General features: G+C 47.3%; 1 protein-coding gene and 1 non-coding gene across 5 annotated transcripts in view; both read right to left on the reverse strand.

Moving 5' to 3' along the window:
• EFR3B (EFR3 homolog B) overlaps positions 1 to 19,883 on the reverse strand; it is an 88,089-nt gene extending 68,206 nt beyond the window's left edge. For 2 of the 4 annotated variants that reach the window (XM_060309081.1, XM_060309080.1), the window contains exon 1: positions 19,617 to 19,749. In XM_060309081.1, the coding sequence (XP_060165064.1) occupies positions 19,617 to 19,623 (7 nt within the window). In that variant the 5' untranslated portion in view covers positions 19,624 to 19,749. Of the gene's footprint in view, positions 1 to 19,616 lie in introns of all 4 variants that reach the window. The other 2 variants (XM_060309083.1, XM_030858236.2) reach the window with 2 other exon arrangements.
• TRNAR-UCU (transfer RNA arginine (anticodon UCU)) lies at positions 15,025 to 15,097 on the reverse strand. Its single transcript has one exon. It is a non-coding gene; the product is annotated as a tRNA-Arg (tRNA).
• Positions 19,884 to 23,723: the final 3,840 nt, after the last annotated feature.

Below are 23,723 nucleotides of genomic sequence, written 5' to 3' on the forward strand. Positions count from 1 at the left end.
GCATGTTCAGTCCAGGAGAACCAGGGCTGGGAGGACCACAGACGGAATATTGGTACTTTTCCTCCCCTTGGTTCACAAATCCCATTCTCAGTACCTGCACCTGCTCAGATGCACAAGAAAGCAGGTAAGAATGGATTGGTGGCTTTGTTTGGAAACAACCTAAATGTTGATCAATAGGAGACTGGCTAAACAGACCAGGGAGTATCCATGCGACGGACACTGTGCAGCAGCTGAAATGAGTAAAGCAGAGCTGAGAGCACCACTGTGATAGCTCTTCAGACACACTGCTAATTGAAAAGGAGGCTGCAGAACTCATGGCATGATGACATTGGTGTGAAACACTTACTGGCCCAACAAACTTGGCACATATGCAAATATGTGTGTGAAATATACGCTGTAAATGCACAAAGAGAGACCCGTAAGGACACACAGTGCGGGGTCATCAGTGGTTACCTCCAGCGTGGGATGAGGAGATGAGGTAGCCACCAGTCACTCGTGGTTATTTAAACTAATCAGATTTAAAATTCAGTTCCTCGGACACACTAGCCACACTGTATGTGTTCAGTAGCCACAACTGGCTAGTGGCTACCTTACTGGACAGCGCAGATAAAGAACATTTGCATCCGACTTAGAGCCTTAGTTTTTAGTTGAATGTCCTCCCCCAACAAAAATGTTTTATGTACTCCTCACTTAATTTAAAATAGATATAATTTAAATTTTTTTCCCATTTTCTCTTCGGGGTGAAACACCTCACAAAGTCTGATGCGAATAATTTTCTGTTCAAAGATTTGGAATCCAAGAGTTTAAAACACACACACACACAGAGGGACTGTTTTCTGTATTTGGTTCTTGCTGGAGCTGATTCAAGACCTGGCAGTCATCTCATTTATTCATGCACACACCAGGCATGCAACACAAATGCATCGAGTCCATTAGATGTAGATGAAGAAAAAATAATAATAAAACCAGGATGCGTGAGTCCCTGTCCTCTTGGGCATGGGTTCGAGCAGCCATAACAAAAGGACAAGTGTCACTTGAGTCAGAGAGCCAGCGTGCTGGGACGTCAGAGGGTGGAGGTGTCATTTCAGTTTAGGTGCTTCCCAATGGAAATGAGGTACAGATAATGTGTTGACAAAGAGGAGAGAGGAGGGCTTTCCAGGCAGTGGGAACAGCATCTGCAAAAGCTCGGAGGAGCGATGTCCAAGGGAGCCTTCTGAGAGAAGTCAGCGGGCCAGTCTGTCCAGGGCAGTGTGAGGGCAGCTGGGGTGTCAGGGAGGGGCCGGGTGGTGAGATGCCCTGGATGCCAGGCCAAGAGGGGAGAACTGTCATTATACTAACAGCCACGTCATCTTTGACTGTGCCTCAGAATGTGTAAGGAATCTACTTCCGGTGGATAGATGGATGGGGCGTTGCTGGGCGGCCACAAAGAATGTGACAGCCCTGGCAGAGGAGCAGGACGAGGCCTTGAAGTAGGAATGTCCAGCTGGAGGTGTGACAAACGTGGGGAAGTCACACAGGGTGAGTGTGCGACCCGGGTCGGCGGGGTGGGGCATATTCAGTCTCCAGCCCGTGGCGAAGCAGAAATAAATGGAAAGGGAAATCAGGAAGAAGCAGAGGCTTCTGATGGGTGTCTCACCGGCCCCAGAGCCAAGGGATGATATTTGGGATCAAGACCAGAGATGGGGTGAGTGGAACGCAGGCTAAGCTCAGCCTCCCTCCCTCCCTTTACACGTGAGGGCCACCAAACAGAGTTGACAGCTGAGGGGCAAGTGGAGGGGCTTTCTAGGGGCGACGATAGAGACAGGAATGGCCGGGCCTCACGGCATCTGCACAGCGCCCGCGATCACAGAGGGAGGCAAGGACCCGGAGGGCACCGTGTCCCGGCAGTTTGAGCCGGGGAGGTGAGTTTCAAAAAGTGAAAATGGTCATGAGAGGAAAAAAACAGCAAGAACTGAAAAGGCGAAGGCAAAGGGCTCGGTAATCAGGCCTCCACTGGTGACCTTCTGGACAGGTTTTCAGTAGAGGTGACCTTGGAATCTCAAATAGAGCGAGTCAAGTGGGGAATGATTACTAAGGGAAGAGGAGAGGCGTAATCTCAGCTTCCGCGATTGCGGGTTTAGAAGCGTCAGAAAATATTATATGAAACACTGATTTAAAGATGACACCACCACCGGCAGTGCTTGGCTTGCCTCTGCCTGGGTCACGGGGACACGTGACTTTGACAAACTCAGCCTCCACCAGGTGTGAATAATGGACAAACTCCAGGCTGCTTCTAGTATCAGAAGCAGCGCAGGCCCCCAGGCCACGCGGGTTAACTTCCGAAGCGGCCCTGAGACCTCCTGCTTCCAGTGTAGCCTTAGGACCCTGGAGGTATTCTGTAACTTTGATGATAGAATTACTGCTAACAGAGCATTGTTGGCATTTTATAATTTAATTGGTTCTCACTTTATAAACTTTGTTTATCAGTATAAGCAGTGTATTGTTTACATATATGGAAGGAAGTAATTTGTGGGCCTTCAAAACCCAGGGAATCCTAATAAATGAGATCAAGGGTGGGGTGGGGTGCGGTGGGAGGTTAATGCCTATGTGCGTGGCTGTCTGTAAGGTGTTCTGAGCTCATTGTGGGAATTCCTTCATCTGAAATTTATCCAGCGAATACCTACCACCTGGCATATTGAGGCATTCAATTTTTTTTTTTTTTTTACGAACACATGAACCAGGGGAATTTCCTCGTGGTCCAGTGGTTAGTACTTGGGGCTTTCACTGCCAGGGCCCGGGTTCAATCCCTGGTCGGGGAACTAAGATCCCAAAAGCTGCATGGTGTGGCCAAAAAAAAATAATAAAATTTAAATAAATAAAAAAATAGAATAGAATTTAAAAAAAAAAAAGAACACATGAACCGTGGGGGTAAGGTTTCCAGTGGATAACTCCCGCCCTCAAAGAGTCTGCAGCATAGGGAGTAGAACCCATCACATGAAAACAATAGAGTGCTTGAAATCTCACTGCTGATTTGGTTTAAGTTTGGAGCTAAGAACTGGAAACCAGGACTCAGGATTTATACCATGAATGCTTTCCCCATTCCCATAATATGTCCAGTTTCCTACTGTGGTCACCAGGCAGCCTATAAAAAGCAAGGTTACTCACCTCTAGCTTTCCAAATGAACACAGTATCAAATATAGAAACCAGAGGAAGCTTCATTGTTATGGAGCCAAAATGATTGAGAGCAAGTGTGAGTGCTTTAAATATACAGATGAACTAACAGATTTAAGACACAGACTCTTAAAGGCTAAGAGTCCAAGATCAATCATTCAAAAGGTCAAATATATAATCAGAGAATCTGTCACAGCATGAGCAGTGGTGATGGAACACAAAACAGGCACACCCCAGAGCTGCTAAAAGATAAAGTCAGGACCAGGGTGACCATGGTGCCAGAGAGGACTTTCAGAAGCAACACTTTTGAAATGCAAAACAGAATTAGGAGCAAGCACCAGAATTCGGCCAAAAAAAAAAGCAAAACAAGTGCTAGGTTGAGCCACACTAAAAATGCCAAGTAAGCATCAGGCCAAGCACAGCCGAGACCCATTTTATGAGGCAGTTCTAGTGCGCATGGGCATACTGAGTATATACCTGCACAAGGAAGAAAGTCCCTCCAGCAGGTTCTGCCCACATTGCAAGAAGCAAAAAGCAGATAGTCTGAGAAAGCAGCTAAGCAGAGTGGGTCCTGAAAGCAGAAACCCAGCTGGCCAGGGACAGCTTCTTAAAAAGCTCTGAATGATGAGTGGAGATTGCGAGCTTCAAATCAGATCTTCAGCCTCTGGAGGGGTGGCTCTGTCACTGCTATGTTGTCATTAAAAAGGATCTGTTGATAGTAAAATACGTATTACAACCCCTCCTATTAACATCAACATCAGCTAACATTAAGCTCTCATTATGCATCAGGAACTGTTAAGAGGTTTGAATGAATTGTTTTATTCAATCCTCCCAATAGCACTGAGGTGGAATCTATGTCCCCATTTTACAGATGAGGAAAATGAGGCTTAGTACACGCAGTTGAGAAACTTATCCAAAGTCACACAACTGTTACTTGGGGTAGTGAGATTCAAACCTAGGCCTATCTGACTATAGCATCTTCACACTTAACCCCAGGGCTGCAAAGGAGACACTGAGATTTATTCACTTCCATGTGCCATTGGAAAAAAATCCATTTTTAGCTAGGGAGATGTAGGTCTTTGTGCAGAGATATCACAAACCAGCACATTATTAAGAAACAGGTGAATAATAAGGCCATTAAAGGCTATGCATTCTTAGGAGAACGACATCACTGAGAGGTCACAGAAGCCCCAAGGAGGAAATGGAAAAATCAATCCTGCGCACACACCCAGCTCTGCTCAGCCACCCTCCGTGCTGGTCCTGGTGCTGAGACGGGCACCAGCAGGCCTGGTCAAGCCAGGCTTTGTTCTGCCATTTAAGGTCCAACAAGAGTCAGCAGTGCCCATGGCAGTGCTCCAAAGGCCTTGCACCAGATGGCCCTCCTTACGAGCCCTCTGCCCCCTGCCCTGCCAGCACCATCAACCTCCCAGCTGCCAACGCCGGCCTGGACTTCCTGGGTCAGCTTCTTCCGCTCTCTGCTCAGCACAAGTTTTCTAGCAGCATGCGCCCCACCCAGCAGCTCTCAATGAGCACTTTTCCTGGGGTGCTGGGGACCTTGCTGGGCTTCGGATGACAGCCCGGTGCTGGCTGGCACGGGTCCCTGGCTGTCTTCTGGCACACCAGCTGCCAGCAGTGCAAAACAGACCTGCGATTGTTTGCATGCATGTTTTCTTTCCCTGGGTTTCCTGCTCTCTTATTGCAATATAATTAACATGCAGTAGATGCACAGATCTTACCAGTTCAGTGCCTTGAGTTTTGACAACTGCCTATACACTTGTGTAACCACCACCCAAACAAGAGAGAGAACATTTGGGATGTCCCCAGAGTTACCCTTCCCAGTCAAGCCCCTCACCCAACCACTATCTGATTTCTAACTTCTATCATCACTGATTTGTTTTTGCATGTATTCTTGCCTAATTGTACCTAAAACATAATGAGAAGATGTTAGATAACCATCCACAGGCCTTTGATGGTGAAAAACATTTTGGATTATATTTAGTTCTGCCATTAAAACACATGCTCACTACACAAAACGTAAAAAAATACCAAACAGTTATTTTGTTTGCTTTTTGTGTTTAAAAAATTTTTTTTTTAATTTTTATTGGAGTATAGTTGACTTACAATGTGCTTTTAATTAATTAATTTATTTATTTATTTTTGGTTGCATTGGGTCTTTGTTACCGCGCCCGGGCTTTCTCTAGTTGTGGCGAGCAGGGCCTACTCTTCGTTGTGGTGTGCAGGCTTCCCACTGCGGTGGCGGAGCAGGGGCCCTAGGTGCGCGCGGGCTTCAGTAGTTGGGGCATGCGGGCTCAGTAGTTGTGGCGCACGGGCTTAGCTGCCCCACGGTATGTGGGCTCTTCCTGGACCAGGGCTCGAACCGTGTCCCCTGTATTAGCAGGCAGATTCTTAACCACTGTGCCACCAGGGAAGTCCCTGACTTACTATGTTGTGTTAGTTTCAGGTGTACAGCAAAGTGAATTGGTTATACATATACATATATCCACTCTTTTTTAAGATTCTTTTCCCATATAGGCCATCACAGAGTATTGAGTAGTTTCCTATGCTACACACTAGGTTCTTATTAGCTATTTGTTTTATATATAGTAGTATGTATATGTCAATCCCAATCTCCCAATTTATGCTTCCCCCCCATCCCCTGGTAACCATAAGTTTGTTTTCTACATCTGTAACTCTACTTCTGTCCAAATAGTTTTCATTTTTTGTTATTTTTTAATAAATTTATTTATTTTATTTATTTTCGGCCGCGTTGCGTCTTCGTTGCTGCGCGCGGGTTTTCTCTAGTTGCAGAGAGCGGGGGCTACTCTTTGTTGCCGTGCACAGGCTTCTCATTATGGTGGCTTCTCTTGTTGCAGAGCGTGGACTCTAGGCACACGGGCTTCAGTAGTTGTGGCTTGCGGGCTCTAGAGCACAGTCTCAGTAGTTGTGGCGCACGGGCTTAGTTGCTCTGAGGCATGTGGGATCTTGCTGGACCAGGGCTCGAACTCGTGCCCCCTGCATTGGCAGGCGGATTCTTAACCACTGTGCCACCAGGGAAGCCCCCAAATAGTTTTGGAAAGAAAGTTTAAAAATCATCTGGGATCCTATCACTCAGAAATAACCACTGTTATTATTGTAGAGGGTTTCTTTCAGGGCTATTGTACCTGCATTGAGGACAGGCTGGCTTTCTAGCGTGGCATTAGCTTTTTTTATAAATAAATAAAGCTTGCTGCTGCCCTCAGAGCAGGCCACTTAGAGTTGCCTGTAGTGAGAGGCAGCTTCACCAAAAATCAACCTGCAATTTCAAGCGCCAACTCTTGTGGTTCATTTGGGGCCGACATCTGAATTCATTGCTTGTCTTCTGCAGAGGAATGTGTCTGGCACTTTTTTTTCCACTGGCAGTCACATGACCTCTCCTGGTACCTCAGTTTCACTGCTCAGAAGGACAGCGTCTAGCTCCTTGAGACGCACCTTCCCCCACAAGGTGAATAATGCATTTGCCATTAAATCAGACCATTTGTAACAGAACCTCCAAATTTGATAATCATTCCTCCAGCCACTTTCACAAAAATGCAGCCACAGACCTGCCCCTGATATTATTCAAATTTTCTTCCTTTGAAAGATGGCACTTTAATAATATTCTTAATTTAAGTTGGAGTTTTCTAAAGATCCCAAGATTATGATGGTGTCAGTTTCTGGGTCTCCTTTTATATACACCCCAAGCAACAAGGTGACTAATGCTAGGTCATCAGCCTAGCCTTATTTATGCTCCAGAACTCTTTTTATCTTGCAGAACTCTGTACCCATTAAACAACTCTCCATACCCATCCCCCTCAGCCCCTGCTGACCTCTATTCTATGAAGTTGACTACTCTAGGTACCTCATATAAGTGAAATCACACAGGGTCTGTTGTGTTGTGACTAGCTTATTTCACTTAGCATAACGTCCTCAGGGTTTATCCACTTTGTGGCTTGTGTCAGGATTTCCTTCCTTTTTAAGGCTGCATAATATTCTACTGCATGTGTGTGTGTGTGTGTGTGTGTGTGTGTATATATATATATATATATACCACATTTTGTTTATCCATTCATCTGTCAAGATATAATTAGGTGGCTTCCACTTTGGGCCATTTTGCATAATGCTGCTATGAGCATGGGTGTACAAATATCTTTTTGAGGCCCTGTTTTCACTTCTTTTGGTATATATCTAAAGACAGAATTATTGGATCATACAGTAGTTCTGTTTTTAATTTTCTGAAAAACTGCCACAACGTTTTCCACTCCCACCGGCAGTGCGCAAGGATCCCAGTTTCTCCACACCCTTGCCAACATTTGTTATTTCCTGTTTTTTTGGTAATAGCCATCCTAATCAGTGTGAAATAGTATCTCGTTGTGGTTTTGATTTGCATTTCCCTAATAATTAGTGATATTGAGCATCTTTTCAGGTATTTGTTGGCCATTTGTATATTGTCTATGAAGAAATGTCTATTCAAGTCCTTTTCCCATTTTTAACCAAGTTGTTATTCTGTTGTTGAGCTGCAGGCATTCTTTATATATTCTGGATAGAAATCCCTTATCAGATATACGATTTGCAAATATTCTCTAGGTTGCCATCCTGTGGGTTGCCTTTCCACTCTGTTGATAGTATCCTTTGGTGCACCAAAGTTTTAAATTTTGATGTGGTCCAATTAATAATGGCATTTTAAACGAGTCCACTTGGACTAGAAGAGAAAACAGTGTTGGGAAAAAAACCCAGACCTCGTTCTTTTCTTAGTTATGCCACTCAGTGAGCTGGATGACCTTGGACAAGGCATTTAATTTCTCTGAACTTTATTATCTTTTTTTTTTTTTGCATTACGTGGGCCTCTCACTGTTGTGGCCTCTCCCGTTGCGGAGCACAGGCTCCGGATGCGCAGGCTCAGCGGCCATGGCTCACAGACCCAGCCGCTCTGTGGCATGTGGGATCCTCCCGGACCAGGGCACGAACCCGTGTCCCCTGCATCGGCAGGCGGACTCTCAACCACTGCGCCACCAGGGAAGCCCTGAACTTTATTATCTTTATATGAAAATTGGAGAGGGGAAAAGAACACTTACCACACAGGATTTTTGTGAAATGTGAATGTACATAGGGCAAGAATCATAGCATCCAGCACTTGGAAGGCACACGCCTCTTATCCACGCCTACCCCAGCATACTTGTCAGGAGCATCGTTTCATTCAACAGGACCCCAGGACAGACACTGTTTGAATTAACAAAGGGATCATTATCCTGGTCTTATCAGTGAGGAAATGGATGCTTGGCCAGGTTACATAGAGAACCCAAGACCCCGGTGCCTACATCACCACTGGGATCTCCTGCTGTGGATGCACCCACAGTCCCTGCTGTCTCACCCACAGGACAGACCAGTCACCCCAACCCAGGTGCAGACGTAAGAACTGGGAAACCCTTCAAGACCATCCAGTCCGGCTCTCCCAACTTACAGATGGTGAACCTAAATCTGAGGGAGGTTGAGAATCTTGCCCAGATTCACACAGCAACAGAGCCTGAATCACCCTGACGGCCAACGCTCCCTCCCAGCGCAGAAATGAATGTCCTTGAGAAAACAGAAGGGAGGCCTTGTATGATGTCCAGCACCACCCACTCCTCTCCAGAACACTCAGCCCTGTTCTGCTCCGACAGTGTTGTCTGGGGGAGAAGAGGACATTCCCAGCAGTGCTAGGGAATATCTTCAGGGTGAAATTTCTCAAGATAGTCAGACAATCAGACATGTTTACTCTATTTAGCAGCCCCTGGGCCCAGGCCTGCTACAAGGACCATGCCCCTATCAGGGGTTTGAGGGAAGCAATGGGACGACCCTGGTATTTTTTCCCTTTTCTACTCTACCTGTATAGGAACCTCAGCCAAAGTCAGCACACCTGCTATTCCAGGTGCCCCCGAACTCTAGCCCTGAGACCAAAGGTGCACAAGGATGCAGAGTGCTTTATCCAGGAACATTCTGGCCAAGTGCTTCGAGAAACAGACATTTCGTTGCCTTTGCCTCAAAAGGCCTTTTCATCTTTCTTGTTTTGTGAAAGAATACTGCACAGACAATATGAATGGAAATCAAAATAAAGATTTACCCATAATTATGCCACTAAGTAACCTTCCTTTTTGAAGAAAATGATTGTAACATTTATTCCGAGCTCTACAAACCAAGAAAGAAATATGTAAGAATGACTCTCTAACTGCCCTAACCATCTCATTGGTAGGCCAAGTGGTTACCTCTCATCATTAACACCATTAAAGTCTGGAGGAAAAGCCAAATGGTCATATTCTGGCATATTCTTTATGCTCTACAAAGTTACGATCGATGCGGAAAGGCACCGTAAGATGGTAAAATATTATTGTCACTACAGGATTCTCTCTGTTCTTAGAGAGATTCCCCAGCCCACCATCACTGGTACCTTGGAAACTTGGGCTGCTAGGTATGTACCTATGGTTGGATGAATGACACATACAATTATTTTATAGTTCGATGCAAATATCTGAGGTCTTACTACATACCAAAGATCTCCCCTAGATGCTAGGAAAAACGAAGATTAAGGTAGAGGTTGTGTCCTCAAGAGGTTCACAGATCTAGTGTGTAAAGGAATAAATGACATTCAGTTTGACAAATACATGAAAAAAATAACAGCCAAGTATAAGATACAGTGGGGACACAAAGAAGGCTTGGTGAAGGCTGCACAGCTCTGGGTTTTTTCAGCATCCATCCTGTATGACTCAGCTCTCGGAACATACCTCCTGCACAAGTAGTAAGAAGCTAGGAGGTGCTGGGAATGCATCGCTTTATTACAAGCAGTGCCTTTCTAAGAGATCTTCATCCAAGGTCTTTATAAATGTTCTTGTAACTTAGGACTTATGATTTATAAATGTTATTTCACGTATTAGTCACCTGAAAAGAAAGTTGGGACATGGAGAGAAATTGTTCTGAATAGTTATGACGAAGCTTGGAGCCCTGCCAGGCTAAGAATCTAAGACTCCTGGTTCCCAGATGCTTGAATTTATCTGGGTCCTTCTGTAGGGTAATGAGAAAGTTAGCATTTGAGCCCAGGAATCCTAATTCTCAGATTTATAGGCAAACTACAGCATGTGAGTTAGGGCACTGAGCTTCAAAGTCCTCATCAGGCACCCATATTCCTAGACGTAAAGCCACAACTAAACTATGTAAAATCTACTGAAAGACTCAGTTTGGAATTCTCTTGTGGTGAAATTTGCCGTTTGGCATAAGGCACATGTAATCGCCATCAGGTACAAAAGCAGTGTTTTAATCTCACATGCAGTTCTGTGAACACTTGCTTAAGAGACAATGGAGAATGAACTTCAACCAGCTGCATGACCTTGGGCCAATTATTGGTCTTCTGAATCTCTGTGTCCCCAGCTCAACCACAGGTGTAATGACGTCCACCACCAAAGGGTTGTTCTGAGTGGAGGTAATGAACAGCATGACACAGAATAAACATTGCTACATTTTAGTAATGCATAAGAATTTAGCGTAGTCTAAGGACTTAGATGAAGATGTCACACCTGTCCTCTTTGTGGTCTAAGAGATTTTCTCATCTTTCTGCTACAGGGATGAGAGGGACCCAGTCACGGCCCACCAGTCTGTGCATGGTCCTCGAGGAGACAAGAAAGTGCTCGACAGAATCAGCGTTATGGCTGTCCCCGTTCAGGGTCCCCATCTGACAGGTAGGCTTCCCAGAGGCAGGGGCCCAGCTTGCCAATCCTGTAGCAGCTCTCTGGTTTGACATTCTTATTATCAGACCCCTCTGTCTAAGGATTTTAACAACTACAGTCTAAATATGACATACTCATCCTCGTAAGCAGGGACTGTCACTGTTTCTGGAGAGGGCATGGCCTTGCCGGAGAAGCAACCACGAGAATTGCTCAGATGATGATAATATCCCCTTTCATAGGTATGATGTTCTATAACATAAATACATGTATGGGGACATTTTCTCATTACAAAGCAAACTATCCCCGTTTTATAGGGGAGGGAATGGGCTCAGAGAGAGAGGAAATAACTGTCCAGGGTCCTATGGCTAGAAGGTGGCCACTAGGGACTTGGACCACTGTCCCTCTCTAACACACACAGCTCAGTCCTAACCCCACCTCTCAGAGGCAGCAATCACTGCTTCTAGGCTGGCTGGACCTGAAGATGTAGGGAAGGAGTTTTAATTCACAGACAAACTATCAGAAAAACAGAAGCTCCTCCTGTGAATGAAGGTCTCAGTCTCTGGGGTCCTTCTGGGTCCTCTAGGCCAAGCACTGACCATGGACCATGTTGTTAAGAACACTGCCAACAAGGCATGTGTGTGACTCAGTGCTGGTTGAATGACGGCCCCATCCGCCTGCCTGCCAGTCTCTCTCTCTGAGATGCACGCCCAAGCTCCCTTGTTTTTCATGCCACCACTGGTGCTTACGTTGTCTTCCGCCCTCACCAACCTACTCTCCTGAATCCTCTCTTACTTACCTTTTCTCATCTAGGTCCCCCAGACTATTCCTGGGCCATTTCTCTCTCTGACAAAGCAAAACGATGATAAAGGAGGCGGGGAGGCTGCCAAGAGGCAGAGGCTCCAACCTGAAGCGAGCTCCCTGCTTCCCTGCTGGCGGGCCTGGGACCAACGAGAAGGCACATCCCCCTCAGCAGTTCATCCCTGACGCGCACACTCTCCTCTCTCCCCAAATTGACATGTGCCAGTCTCTGTGGTGCAGTGAGCTCTGCAAAGGAAAGACCCATATTCTCTGAAATATTCAGAATATTCTAGGGACAGCATTGTAGGAGGGGGGTGAGTCCGCACTGTGGAGCTGGAATGCCGAGGTTCAAATCCCAGCCCAATCACATAACCATGTAGCCACGGGTGGGTCACTAAAACCCTTAGCTCCTCAGTTTTCTCATTTCTAAAGTGAGAATAATAATTACCAACCCCTAGAATTTGGGGAGGATTAAATCAGTAAATACCTAAAAAGTGCTTAGAACGCTGCTTGGCACATAGTGGTGCCCAACGAATGGAAACGAAAGTCAGCGTAATTGCACTGTTATTCAAAACACAGTTAAGGCTGAAATACAGAGAGGGTCAGAAGTTATAAAGAGGTAAATTTCAGAAAAGACATCTAGCTCAGGATTCACCCATTCAACAAGGATGAATGAGTAGGTTTTTGAGCACCTACTCCATACCAGGCAGTGCTCTGTGCCCTAAAGATGCAGTGGGGAACACAGAGGAGAGGAGTATTAGATTGTGGTCCATGGCTGTACAGTGAATTAAAATAAGGCATGTGAACGAGAGGGACAGACAGGCCTCCCTGGATTGTGGAGACAGGAAGAGCTTCTCCAGGGAGCACACTCTCAAAAGACTCCCATTCATCCGTAGAAGGAGAAAGTAACATCCACAGCTGCGAAGCGGGGCAGGAGCCTCGGCAGGTCCTGGCTCATCCAAACCAGGAAGGAAGCCGACGGCAGAGCCCGTGGCCATTTCAGGGAGGAATCAGAATCCACAGACTTGTATTTGGACCAGTCTTCATACTCTACAAACTGGGATAGAGCTGATTAAGGGAACTATATTTTCAAAAGAAAAATCTAATTTAGGCCAATATTTTTGAAATATCTCCTTTTTAAGGAGGAACTCAGGGAGGAATTTCTTCCAGATCTTAGCATCTCAAAAAACTGTATTTGTCCCAGGCAATTGCATTTTTTTAAAAGTTTTAAAGATGCTATGAGTTTTGCAAATGACTTTTCTCCTCTTTTTTTGGCCTACAGGAAGCTCAAAACTGAATTTGCAACAGGGCTGTTTGATAGGTGTTTTTTCCCTGATACAACTTTATCTTTGGCTTTTTTTTTTTTTCTGTTTTACTCTTAGATTTTCTTTGCATTGATTGATTGATTGATTGATTGATTTTTTTGCGGTACGCGGGCCTCTCACCGTCGCGGCCCCTCCCGCTGCGGAGCACAGGCTCCGGACGCGCAGGCTCAGCGGCCATGGCTCACGGGCCCAGCTGCTCCGCGGCATGTGGGATCTTCCCGGACCGGGGCACAAACCCGTGTCCCCTGCATCGGCAGGCGGACTCCCAACCACTGCGCCACCAGGGAAGCCCGATTTCTTTATTTACTGTAGCACAGGTGTGTGTGTGTAACATATATGCTCCAAATCCTCTCTAGAATTAGTTAGATTATAATCAATTTACTGCTCTAGGTAATTTAGCACCTATTTCACAATCAACTATTTTTTATATCTGCTTATATAACCCACATTTTATGTACCATGGGAATTTTTTTTAAAGTTTCAGTTCACCTTATCCCCACCCAGTCCTACTGCTTTTTTTTTTTTTCTTTTTTTAAGGGGCAAACATCTTCCACTGCATATGCACAATTGTAACTGGTCCAAAGCCTTCTCACTCCTTAGGCTACTGCCTGCATCTTCAGCATCTATCTCCTCTTCTTTCCTTCATTTCCCCTCATCCCCCCACCCATTCTGCACAGTGCCCCCCAGTTTCATTTCTTTAAAACATTAATTGAGCAAATCAGCCATTTGACAGTTTTCAACTCTTCACCGGCTCCTACTGCTCATAGGGGTAAGTGAAAACTCCGTATCCTGACAAAATCTCCTACTCCATCACATAATTCACCATCTAAACTGCCCAATCCCTGGCAGTTTCCCTAACTATCCCTGGACGTGGCTTTTCTTTCCCCACCTCTGTGCACTTACCCTGGTGTGTCTCCCGGCATGCTCCCCGGCCCCATACCCCCCAGCCCTCAGAAGGTCACACAAATGCCTGCTGTCCTGCGAAGCCCTCCTAATGGCTCCACCTCCCAGTGGGCTCTTCCACGTCCAAATATTGCTGGCTGACCATCTGAAGAGTAGCTCCATTCTACCTCGCGAAACTGTGTAATTTTACTGAACCTGTCTCTGTATCGTTTAATTTTTTGCAGGTTTTACAACTCGTTTGCGCACTGAAACTGGAAACTTCTTGATGCAAGGAACTTTTATACATTTTTTATCCCTCACGATGCCCTGTGTAGTATCATATATAGTTGACACTCCACAAATACTTGATAGTTTATGTCTATTTCCCTTCAAAATACAAAGCATAAAGCAAATGACAGACCAATGGTTAAGTCCTCAATAAATAAACTAATCATACTCATATGACAATTCACTAAAATGCAAAAGATTAGAAAATATAGGAAGTGTTTAACTTCACTAGTAATAAAGAATACAAGTTAAAATTATATAATGTTTCTTATCAAATTAGTAAGATTAGGAAAAAATCTCAACCTTTAATGCTTTTGAGAGTACAAGGAGATAGGTACTCTTATAACTGCTGGTGTTATCGATACAAATTGAAAACAATTTGACAATAAGTAACAAATCTTTAAAATGTTTATATACCTTGATCAACCCATTTGGAGGGCTAGGGAGATACTCCAAGGTGCAGAGAAAGCTCTGTGCACCAGCTACTCTTCCCAGGGTTATAACACTGAATCTTTATGAACAACTTAAATGTACAATAAGGAAATTATATGTCCATTCAGTGGACTGTTACATGGCATTAAAATGGCATTAAAAATGGCAGCCAGTGACTCTGTGTTAACTTGGGGTGGGGGAATGCTTATATTCTAATGTTAAGTAGAAAAAAATAGAATACCACATTATGGGAAATGAATAATTCTAACCACATAAACAAATGCATGGAAGGAAAGATATCAAAATAGTAAAAGCAGTTATACTTGTTTATTGTTTACGGTGTTTTCCAGATTTTCTAGAAGGACTGGATGACTACCAGGGGGAAAAAAAAGATGCTTTTTTTTTTTGGCCACACACCTTGGCTTGTGTGGGATCTTAGTTCCCCAACCAGGGATCAAACCCGGGCCCCCTGCAGTAGAAGCGCAGAGTCCAAACCACTGGACCACCAGGGAATTCCCAAAAGATGCTTTTCAAAGTAGATTTTTCTTTTATTTATACCAGGAACAGTATCACAAGCACTGTTATTAAGTTTATGAGACATAAGCTTAATTTCCTTTTTTTTTTTTTGTGCCCCTTTTTTAAAATAAGAAATGGAGAGAAGAGAGAAAGTTGAAGAAAGGGAAGGAGAAAGTGCGGGCAGCTCTCTTATCCTGATTAATCCCTGCAGGAGGTGGGCATTGTCATCCTGTAGAACCAGGAAACAGGCTCAGAAAGTCAGGTCCAAGGTTACCTGAGGGGCAGAGCCACCATCACAACCAGGGTAACACGCCAGGAGCAAGGCAAGAAAGAGAAAAGAAAGAGCAAAAGCAGGTGAGCACAAAATCTTAGGGGTAATTTATATAACAATATGAAAGGTTGGTTCTAGTGGGTAGAATTGTGGATGGTTTTTTTTCCCCTCCTCCCTTTTCCAGATTTTCCATAAGGTGATATTAACTTTTTGTTTTTATTTATGTGTGATAAGGAAACTGCAACCGTTTGAAATCACTGAGCTGTGAGCAGCAAGAGAGAAGACAGGCTCTACTCACTCCACCCCCCGCCCCGCTACGGGGAATAAAGGAGTCAGGAGGAGAAGGGAGGGGGCGGGGGGACAGCTCCCACCTGAACAAGCCACATGCTGCACCATAGGACTGCGTCAGGATTTGGGGGATGAGGTTGGAGTGTGTGTGTGTGTGTGTGTGTGTGTGTGTGTGTGTCCTTGTGGAGCTGTCTGCCAAGGTGAGCCTTTGTGCCGCACGTGGAGTAGGCTCCACCCTGCACTTCTCCCCACCATCCACAAGTCACACACACATGCGCTCTGTAACGCACATTTACAGAAAGTTGTGTGCTGTTCCCTACAGTCGGCTTTCTGAATCACAAAGCATGAAGAAAGGCCTATGTTGGGCATGAGGCAGAACCTAGAGGTGAGGAGGGATTCGTTAGTGCAGTTTTTGTTTAAGGGAGATTGGGCTACACAGACGGTGGTTCTGGGAAAACGCTTCCCAATCGTCTTCATGGCCTGCTGCCCTGATTCCGGAGGGTAGTGTTTCTTGGAGAGCTCGGCCCCGCCTTGGTGCGTAAGCGGGACGCTCCTAGGTGGGACCACCGTGGCTCCATCCCAGGGGAGAAGCAGAGGGAAACTTTTAATTATGTAATTCTAACACACACAAAAAAACCCTAATGGGAATCCATTTTTTGCAGAGAATTTGCTCACAATCTTCCTACCCGAGTACAAAGGGCTTTTATAGTTTCCCAGATCCCTTGTCAGTCTGTGTTCATAGTTAGAAAAAGAGTGTGGGGGGTCACCTGTGTCCTTTCGGAGAGCCGCTTCCAGAAAGTGGCTGGGCTTTAGGAATGAGTGAGCGGTGAGAAGCAGCTGGGGTGAGTTTGGGGAAGGGAAGGAGAAGTACTTCAGTGGCTTGGGTGGCTAGCTAGGTCGAGGTGACTTGTGTGTTAAGCTGGGGTGGGAGGTTATGCAAACAGGCATCTTTAGGAGCCAGCAGAGAGGAAAAGAGAAGGGCAAAAAAAAAAAAAAAAAAAAAAGAGAAGGGCAAAGGTCCAGGAGGACCTGAAGGGCACAGGCTCTTGAGCAATTTGTCTTGTGAGTGTAGAACCTCTTATAATGCACTGTCACATCCATGGTCCAGCTCTGCGGCTCACACAGACCTGGGAGGTAGATGGGCCTCTCGCCGTTTTATACAGAGATATCATTCTGAGAGACAAACCCACTTGTCTAAGATGAAACAAACATGAACTGACTGTGGGTTGAGATGGGCTGGCCCCATGTCTAGGATTCTTTCTGTCCCAGATGGTACCACGTCCTCTAGCAAAGACAAGGGGCCCTTATTCTCCCATAGATGGAAAGAAGAAGATGGGGGAAACTGAGGACACAGGGAGACTGAGTTGTCGGGGGCAGAGGTAAGGTGAGGAGGAGACGAGAGGGGAGGTGAAGATCTGTCCAGCATCACCACGCAGCTGAGAGGCAGCAATGGGAGTGAGATTATGCACACTGATAATGGATCCAGTAACCAGGGTGGATGGTCAAGGGACACCTTTACCTAAAGCTCTTAGGTGACTGTTGGCTCTACACAGGGGCCTCACTGCCCATCAGTTAATAAAATCCCTGGTGGCATTTTCCCAGTGAGCATTTACCCAGGGCATCGGGGAGGGGGAGGGGCACTGAGCTAGGAAGCCCCTGTTTTCATTTTGCCTTTTTCCATCTAACTGTGTCACCTTGGATAAATCACTCAGAAAATAAGAACCAAATATAAGAAGTCTATGATTCTAGGCCTTCCCCACCTCCCTATTCACATCTTTTTTCATCATTGATTGCCGCTGAGGAGAGAAAGATTGTAAGTATGACACGGACCCTTTCTTTTCATGAGAGTCAAGAAAATACTAAAATCCAAGCCAACAAGCCCTCCCCTTGGAGAGTGGGCACCTGTCACACCTCCTAAGACAAGGCTTTGCACTAAGCGAGATTCAGTAATCATCTCCCAACCAGCACTGGCATGACTTTGCTGCAGGCAAGTATGCAGAGGATTCCTTCATTGCAATCTTTCTATGCATGATTCAGGGGTAAGTACCGTCTCTGTTTGCATCTGGAGGAATAAGAACATATTATAAAACAGAACTGAAAAATCTGTGGTGTACCCAAAAATAGCACGCAGATATTTCAGCCTCCCGGTTCACCTTTCTGTACCATCCAACTCTCCCTTGACTTGCTTCGCACAACAGAGGCAGACTGGGACTCCCAACGCTCAGGCATCCTGGGATCAGTTATCCAACTGTCTCGGACTAAATGCCTCGAGGTGACCCAGCAGAACTAGGGTTCCTAATTCTTACCCATTCTGCGGGGCCTCGTCCTAACTCCTTCCCCACTGCAGGCGCCCCTGCAGTCACATGCTTTTATCAAGTGATCTGCAGCTTTAGCCTGCCCACTCTGCAGAAAAGAACGGGGGAAAACAGAGAGTAAGAAAATATAGCTCTCTCCTGGGAACCTCACAGCCTCCTAGCTTATAAAACACGACCGCCTTGCTACCTTCCTGCAGACTCCCCATTGGCCAGCAGCACACTCTCGGAAGTCAATCCCCTCCCACCCCACTCCCCAGCCTTGGCCCATCCAAGAGATGATACTTGCTTGAAGGGACCTGATGATGTTCCAACCTGGGTCAGAAATGCACATGTGTGACCAATGGGGCAGGTAAGGAGGCTGATTAAAAGGCTGACTGTCTCTCTAACAATGAGGCCCACTGACTGCTGAGCCTTCGTACTACACTCTCAGCTTCCTGTGCCTCAAACTTTGTGACTCATAGCGCTTGCTTGCAGAGTGAGGCAGCTGAGCGGCCTTGGCGATGGGTTAAATCGGGAACGTGCTTTTCTTCCGACACTCACCCCTCAGGTGCCATCTGAGCCCCTACCTGGCCAGGGGGGTGGGAGCTGAGGATAGCTTCAGCTCTTTTGCTGGCCCTAAATAGCTGCAAGAGCCTGATTTCCGATGGACTTAGGTCCATGGGGATCCTCTCTCTGTCTCTGTCTGTCTGTCTCTCTCTGTCTCTCATACACACACACACACACACACACACACACACACACACACACACCGGTTCAGAGTATCTGGAGGCTCTGTAATGCCGCTGATTTCTAAACCGGTCTGGGTCTCCAGTCCTCCAGTCCTCAGAGCTGCAATCTGAGACCCAGAGTGCTATTTTCTTCACCCACACTGCCTCCAAAACCAGACGAATTCCTGGAAATTTTTAAAGCAGAACAGGGTATCAAGAGGGTCTGGCTAACTGTTGCACATCAGTTGAGGGGATGGCCGTGGAAGGGGGCTAGAGAGGTCAGGGGACAGCCAGAGGTGGCCGCCCAGAGCTGCCCGGCACCCTCAGCAGCGTCTCTCCCGTTCATCCCTGCGGAGGGCATATCTGGAAGTTCGGGAGCTTCGGTCCCACGGGCGGCAGGGGCAAGCAGAGGGCAGGTCCATCCAGGGGCGGCGAGACCAGGCTCCCAGAACTGGCTCTCTGGCCAGCCCTCTGCACCGCGGGCGCCGCCTCCCACATGCTCGGAGCCTGCACAAGACAGGCAGCGAGCGTCTCCCCGCAATCCCGGACCGGCTTCCCGCATAAAACTCCCCAGCACAACCTGCTTTTGTTAATTCTGCAAATGCTGTCACGACACCCCCTGTCTGCTCGGCTCCAAGGGAGACTCGCTTTCCCCAGAACCCAGCCGCTTCGGATCCCCCGAGCCCCCCGCACCCCGACGGACCACCGCCCACCCGCCCCAGCGCCCTCAAACAGCTAGGTCCGAAGGACCTCGAGGACCCTACAGCCCCCGGTCCTGAGCATCTTTGTCCTCCCAGCACAGACGCGCACACAGAGCGACAGAAAGAGCCCAGCCGGGCACCGAGTCCGCGCCCCTGGCCTCGCCGGGGCCCCGCAGGGGGACAATGGTCCTCGTTCTGCAAGTTTGCGAGCCCGGAAGCAGAGCCCTCCTTACCGTACATCTTGGCGGGGCGAGTGCCTCCCGGGAGGCCGCGTCGCCTGCAGCCAGCCCCCGGCGGCGCCGGCCTTTCATTCACAGCCGGGGTGGCCGATGGCGGCGGCCGGCGGAGGCCCGGGCGGGGCGGGAGCAGGAGCTGGAGCAGGAGCGAGAGCGGGGGCCGGACGCCAGAGGGCAGGGGCCGGGAGCCGCACGCCCATTCAGCAGCCCCGGCTGAGCGCGGCCGGCCTCGGCTCGGGTTTCTGGGCAGGGCTGCGCCGAGAGGGGCGGAGGCTATGCTAATGAAGGTCCCTTCCAGCGGGCTCGGCCACTGCCGGGCCGCCCCGCCCAAGCTCCGCCCCGCCTCGCCTCGCCCCCCGGCAATTCCCACCCTCCGAGAAACCCAAATCCCTAGAAGCACCTTTCCCAGGCTGTCGCCCCCAGGTGCTGGGTGGCGCATTTTCCAGAGGCAGCGTCCCGCAGTGGAAGTGACCCACCCTGCTGTCCGAATGCTTAGGCCTACAGCTGAGATCTCCCATAACCCGCGGGCACCGAGGGTCAGCAGGGGTGCTGGAAGCTGCATATGTAGCCCCTCCCCCAAATTTATCCAGAATGCGTTGTCTGATCCAGGGGGCGCCAGGAAGAGGAATTGGGGCATAACCTTCCGCCGTCCCTTGGCCCCCTTAATAAACCCCATTCCCTAATTAAGCCCTCAGCTATGGCCACTCTCTTGCCAAGTGCTCGCTATCAAAGCGCGTCTTTCCTCCGCCAGGTACGCAGGAAACGCACACCGTCCCACCGCTCAAGTGCTGCAGGAAGTCAGCTTGCTTTTCCTCTCCCAGATTCACAAGTGTAATTCACATGCTTTGTGACCAGGATCCTCTCTACCTGTGCCCCAGGGCCGACTTCACCCTCTGGAACCAAGTGAGAAACAGACACAGAGAGGCAGAAGGCTCACGCCCACAGCCTGAAGACAAATTCTAGCCCAGCTCAGGGCTTCCCTAAAGCTTCTCACCCAGCCCCCCTCTACATTTCACATGTACCCCAAGGTTGAGGGGTTTTGTCCTCAAAATATTCTACTAGTAGAAGTTAGAGAGGAGAGAATCTTAAAGATGCTGTCATGTCTCTCATTTTAATAAAGAGGAAACTGAGGCTGTGAGAAATTAAATTGTGTCCTTTTTCCTAGATACACTGAGCTGTGTGTCCATAGGCCAGTCATCTCCCTCTCTGAACCTCAGCTTCCTGCAGGACTGTTGGGAAATTTATATAAAACCTACATGCAAGTACACAGTGGGCACTCATGTATTCATTTTCTTTTCTTCCTCACCCAAGGCAGAGACAGAGCCAGAGAGAGACTCTAGGTCACTGGACTCTTGGAACAGTGCTCTCTGTTGTGCCCCAAACCCATGTTTCCCATTTCTCTCTGGCCTCACCACCCCCTCCCACTCTCTTGATGTTTCCAAGTTTTGTTCCTGTTCCTTTACCTCTTTACCTCTCTTAGCAGCACGTGCAAGTCTTGAGGCCCCATGGGAAACTCTGGGAAGGTTCCTAGAGCTCACAGTTAACCTAGACCCTCAGATGGTTCACAAAGCAGCTCCGTTTTCTATGTCCAGTTCTAGGACCAGGGCAGGTGACTCTGAGATTCGCTGAGAGTCACTTTTGCCCTTGAACCAGGGCAGAAGGGAGAATTTGGAGTCTAGTTTGGTCTGGATACCCAGAGATACCCCTACCCCCGCAATCTGTGCAACACAAAAGATATTCGTTAAACGCTGGTGTCTGCAGCACAGTGGGAAATGCAGTGTCTGTCTTCACAGAGTGAAATCGCTAGCAAGGAGTATAAGACTAATAAATACTGATAAAAACATTACATGACAAGGAAGAATATGGTAAATTGTGCATGAGAAGCACAGACCTCTACTTAAGACGTTCAGAGGGCTGAGAGCCTAATTCATTCTTTTTATCAAATATTTACTGATCACTTTATATTATGTGCTAGACACTGTGGAAGGTGCTCAGGAGAAGGGAGACATGCAAAAATGATAATAAAATGTAACAATTACTATGGTGGAGACCCATAGAAGAAGCAGAGTAGAGCTTCAGGAAGGAAAAAAACATTCAAGATGGGCTTTGAAGAATGGGCAGGATTTCTAGATGTGGAGATAATGTAAATAATTCCAGCCAGAGGGACTACAATTTGCAAAGGTCAGGATGGTAGAGGGGAGAGAGTATGTGAGCCACAGCCTGGAGTCTCATCAGGCTGGAACAGAGTCTAGGACAGGGAGCAGAAGTCAGAAGGGAAGGGAACTCCCTGGCAGTCCCGTGGTTAGGACTCCGCTCTCTCACTGCCGAGGGCGCAGGTTCAGTCCCTGGTTGGGGAGCTAAAATCCCACAAGCTGCATGGCGAAGTAGGAAGGGGGGCTGAGAAGGTAGTCTGGCGCCATGGTGGGAGGACTTTGAGCACTGATCCAAAGGCTTTCCTGTTAGATCTAGTGCTGCCAGATTTAGCAAATGAAAATACAGAATGACCAATTAAATTTGAATTTTGAATAAATAAGGAATAATTTTTAGTGTATGTCCCATGAAATACTGGGGACATGTTATACTAAAAAAATTATTTTTGTTTACCTGAAATTCAGATTGGACCTATGTTTTATCTGGCAACTCTAGTTAGCACCATCCTTTGGGAGGGTGCTCCTGGATCCTCATGACTGAACCAGGCCTGGAGTGGTCCTCACCCTCACCCCAACCTGTATTCCCAGTTAGATCCCATTGGTATGTGGCCCCTAAGGGCACAGGGATGGGGTCACTCTGGCCAACCTGCACCCTTTGCCATGGGTGCTTTGGCCCGAGCACTCAGGCCCCTCTGGGTCTATATGTTCAGTGGTGGAGGAATCCAGCCCATACTCAGCTTCTCTGAGGGGTAGTCAAGATGTTTAGATAAATATGTGCAGGAAATGGTGCTGTGGAAATCTAGGGTAATGGTGTTACATACAAGGAAGCTGGAACACAATATTCCAGCTCACGGTTTAAAACAAAAGTGCAGAACCCAAGGGCCCCAATATCCAGAAGAGTGTGCCCATGAAAAGATGCCAAACAGATATCAACTCTTTGGGTGAACTGTGGAAAGGAGGGAAAGTCAGAATTGGGATTCCTACCCTAACTAGGTTCTTACTCTAGCTGTGGAAATCCAAAACATGGGATGAATGTGACAGTAAGGAAAGTGGAGAAGAAATAACATTTATTGTGTGAGCCACAGGTTCTGTGCCAGGCGCTCTACACAGGTTATCTGATGTAATGCTCTGGGTGACCTTGCAAGATCCATACTATTATTCCCATTTTACAGCTGGGAAACTGAGACTCTGTCCTAATTTAATCATAATTTTTACAGCTTGGGCTGTACTGTGGATGCAGTTTAGTTTTTTCCTTCGTGAAGCTCTACTCTGCTTCTTCTATGGCCCTCCACCATAGGAATTGGAATTCTAGTAAATGAGCAGGAACTCAAGCCCAAGAAACTCTTGCCCAAGACACACTTTCTTTCCACCACGCTGTGATGCCTTACAGTCCACACTGAGAGTCACATAACCACTGCACTTTGGACTTCCCTGGTGGTCCAGTGGTTAAGACTCCGTGCTGCCAATGCAGGGGGCACAGGTTTGATCCTTGGTCGGGGAAGTTCTGCACACGGCCAGGAAAAAAAAAAAAAAGGCAACTGCACTTTAAATGAAGTTTTTTTTCCCCAACAACTTCTAAGATGGTCTAAAGCACCGTGCCCCCTTCCCTTGATTTACCTGCATTTACTCCTTTCTCACCCGTATTTCACTCCCTCATTACTTGGGTTTGGAGGGTAGAGATTGGAGAGAGTCTCGGGCTAAACAGACCAAAGCAGGTGCTCTAATTTCCACCCCATTCCTAGACCATCATTGGTGGCCCCCCTGTGGCCTCACCTGCCTTCAGAGCCCGAGGGCCTCCTGGGACTAGTTGGGTCAGGCGGAGGAACTATGCCTTAGAAAAGGTGATTATTCTTTGACCAAACTTGCCCTGGTTACCACAGTCACTCTGAACAATGTCCTTTGTTGAGACAGCTCAAAGGATCCCCTCTGCCGTGAGCAAGCACCACAGTTCCCA

This window comes from Globicephala melas, chromosome 12 (genome assembly GCF_963455315.2).
Source record: "Globicephala melas chromosome 12, mGloMel1.2, whole genome shotgun sequence".
NCBI lineage: Eukaryota > Metazoa > Chordata > Mammalia > Artiodactyla > Delphinidae > Globicephala > Globicephala melas.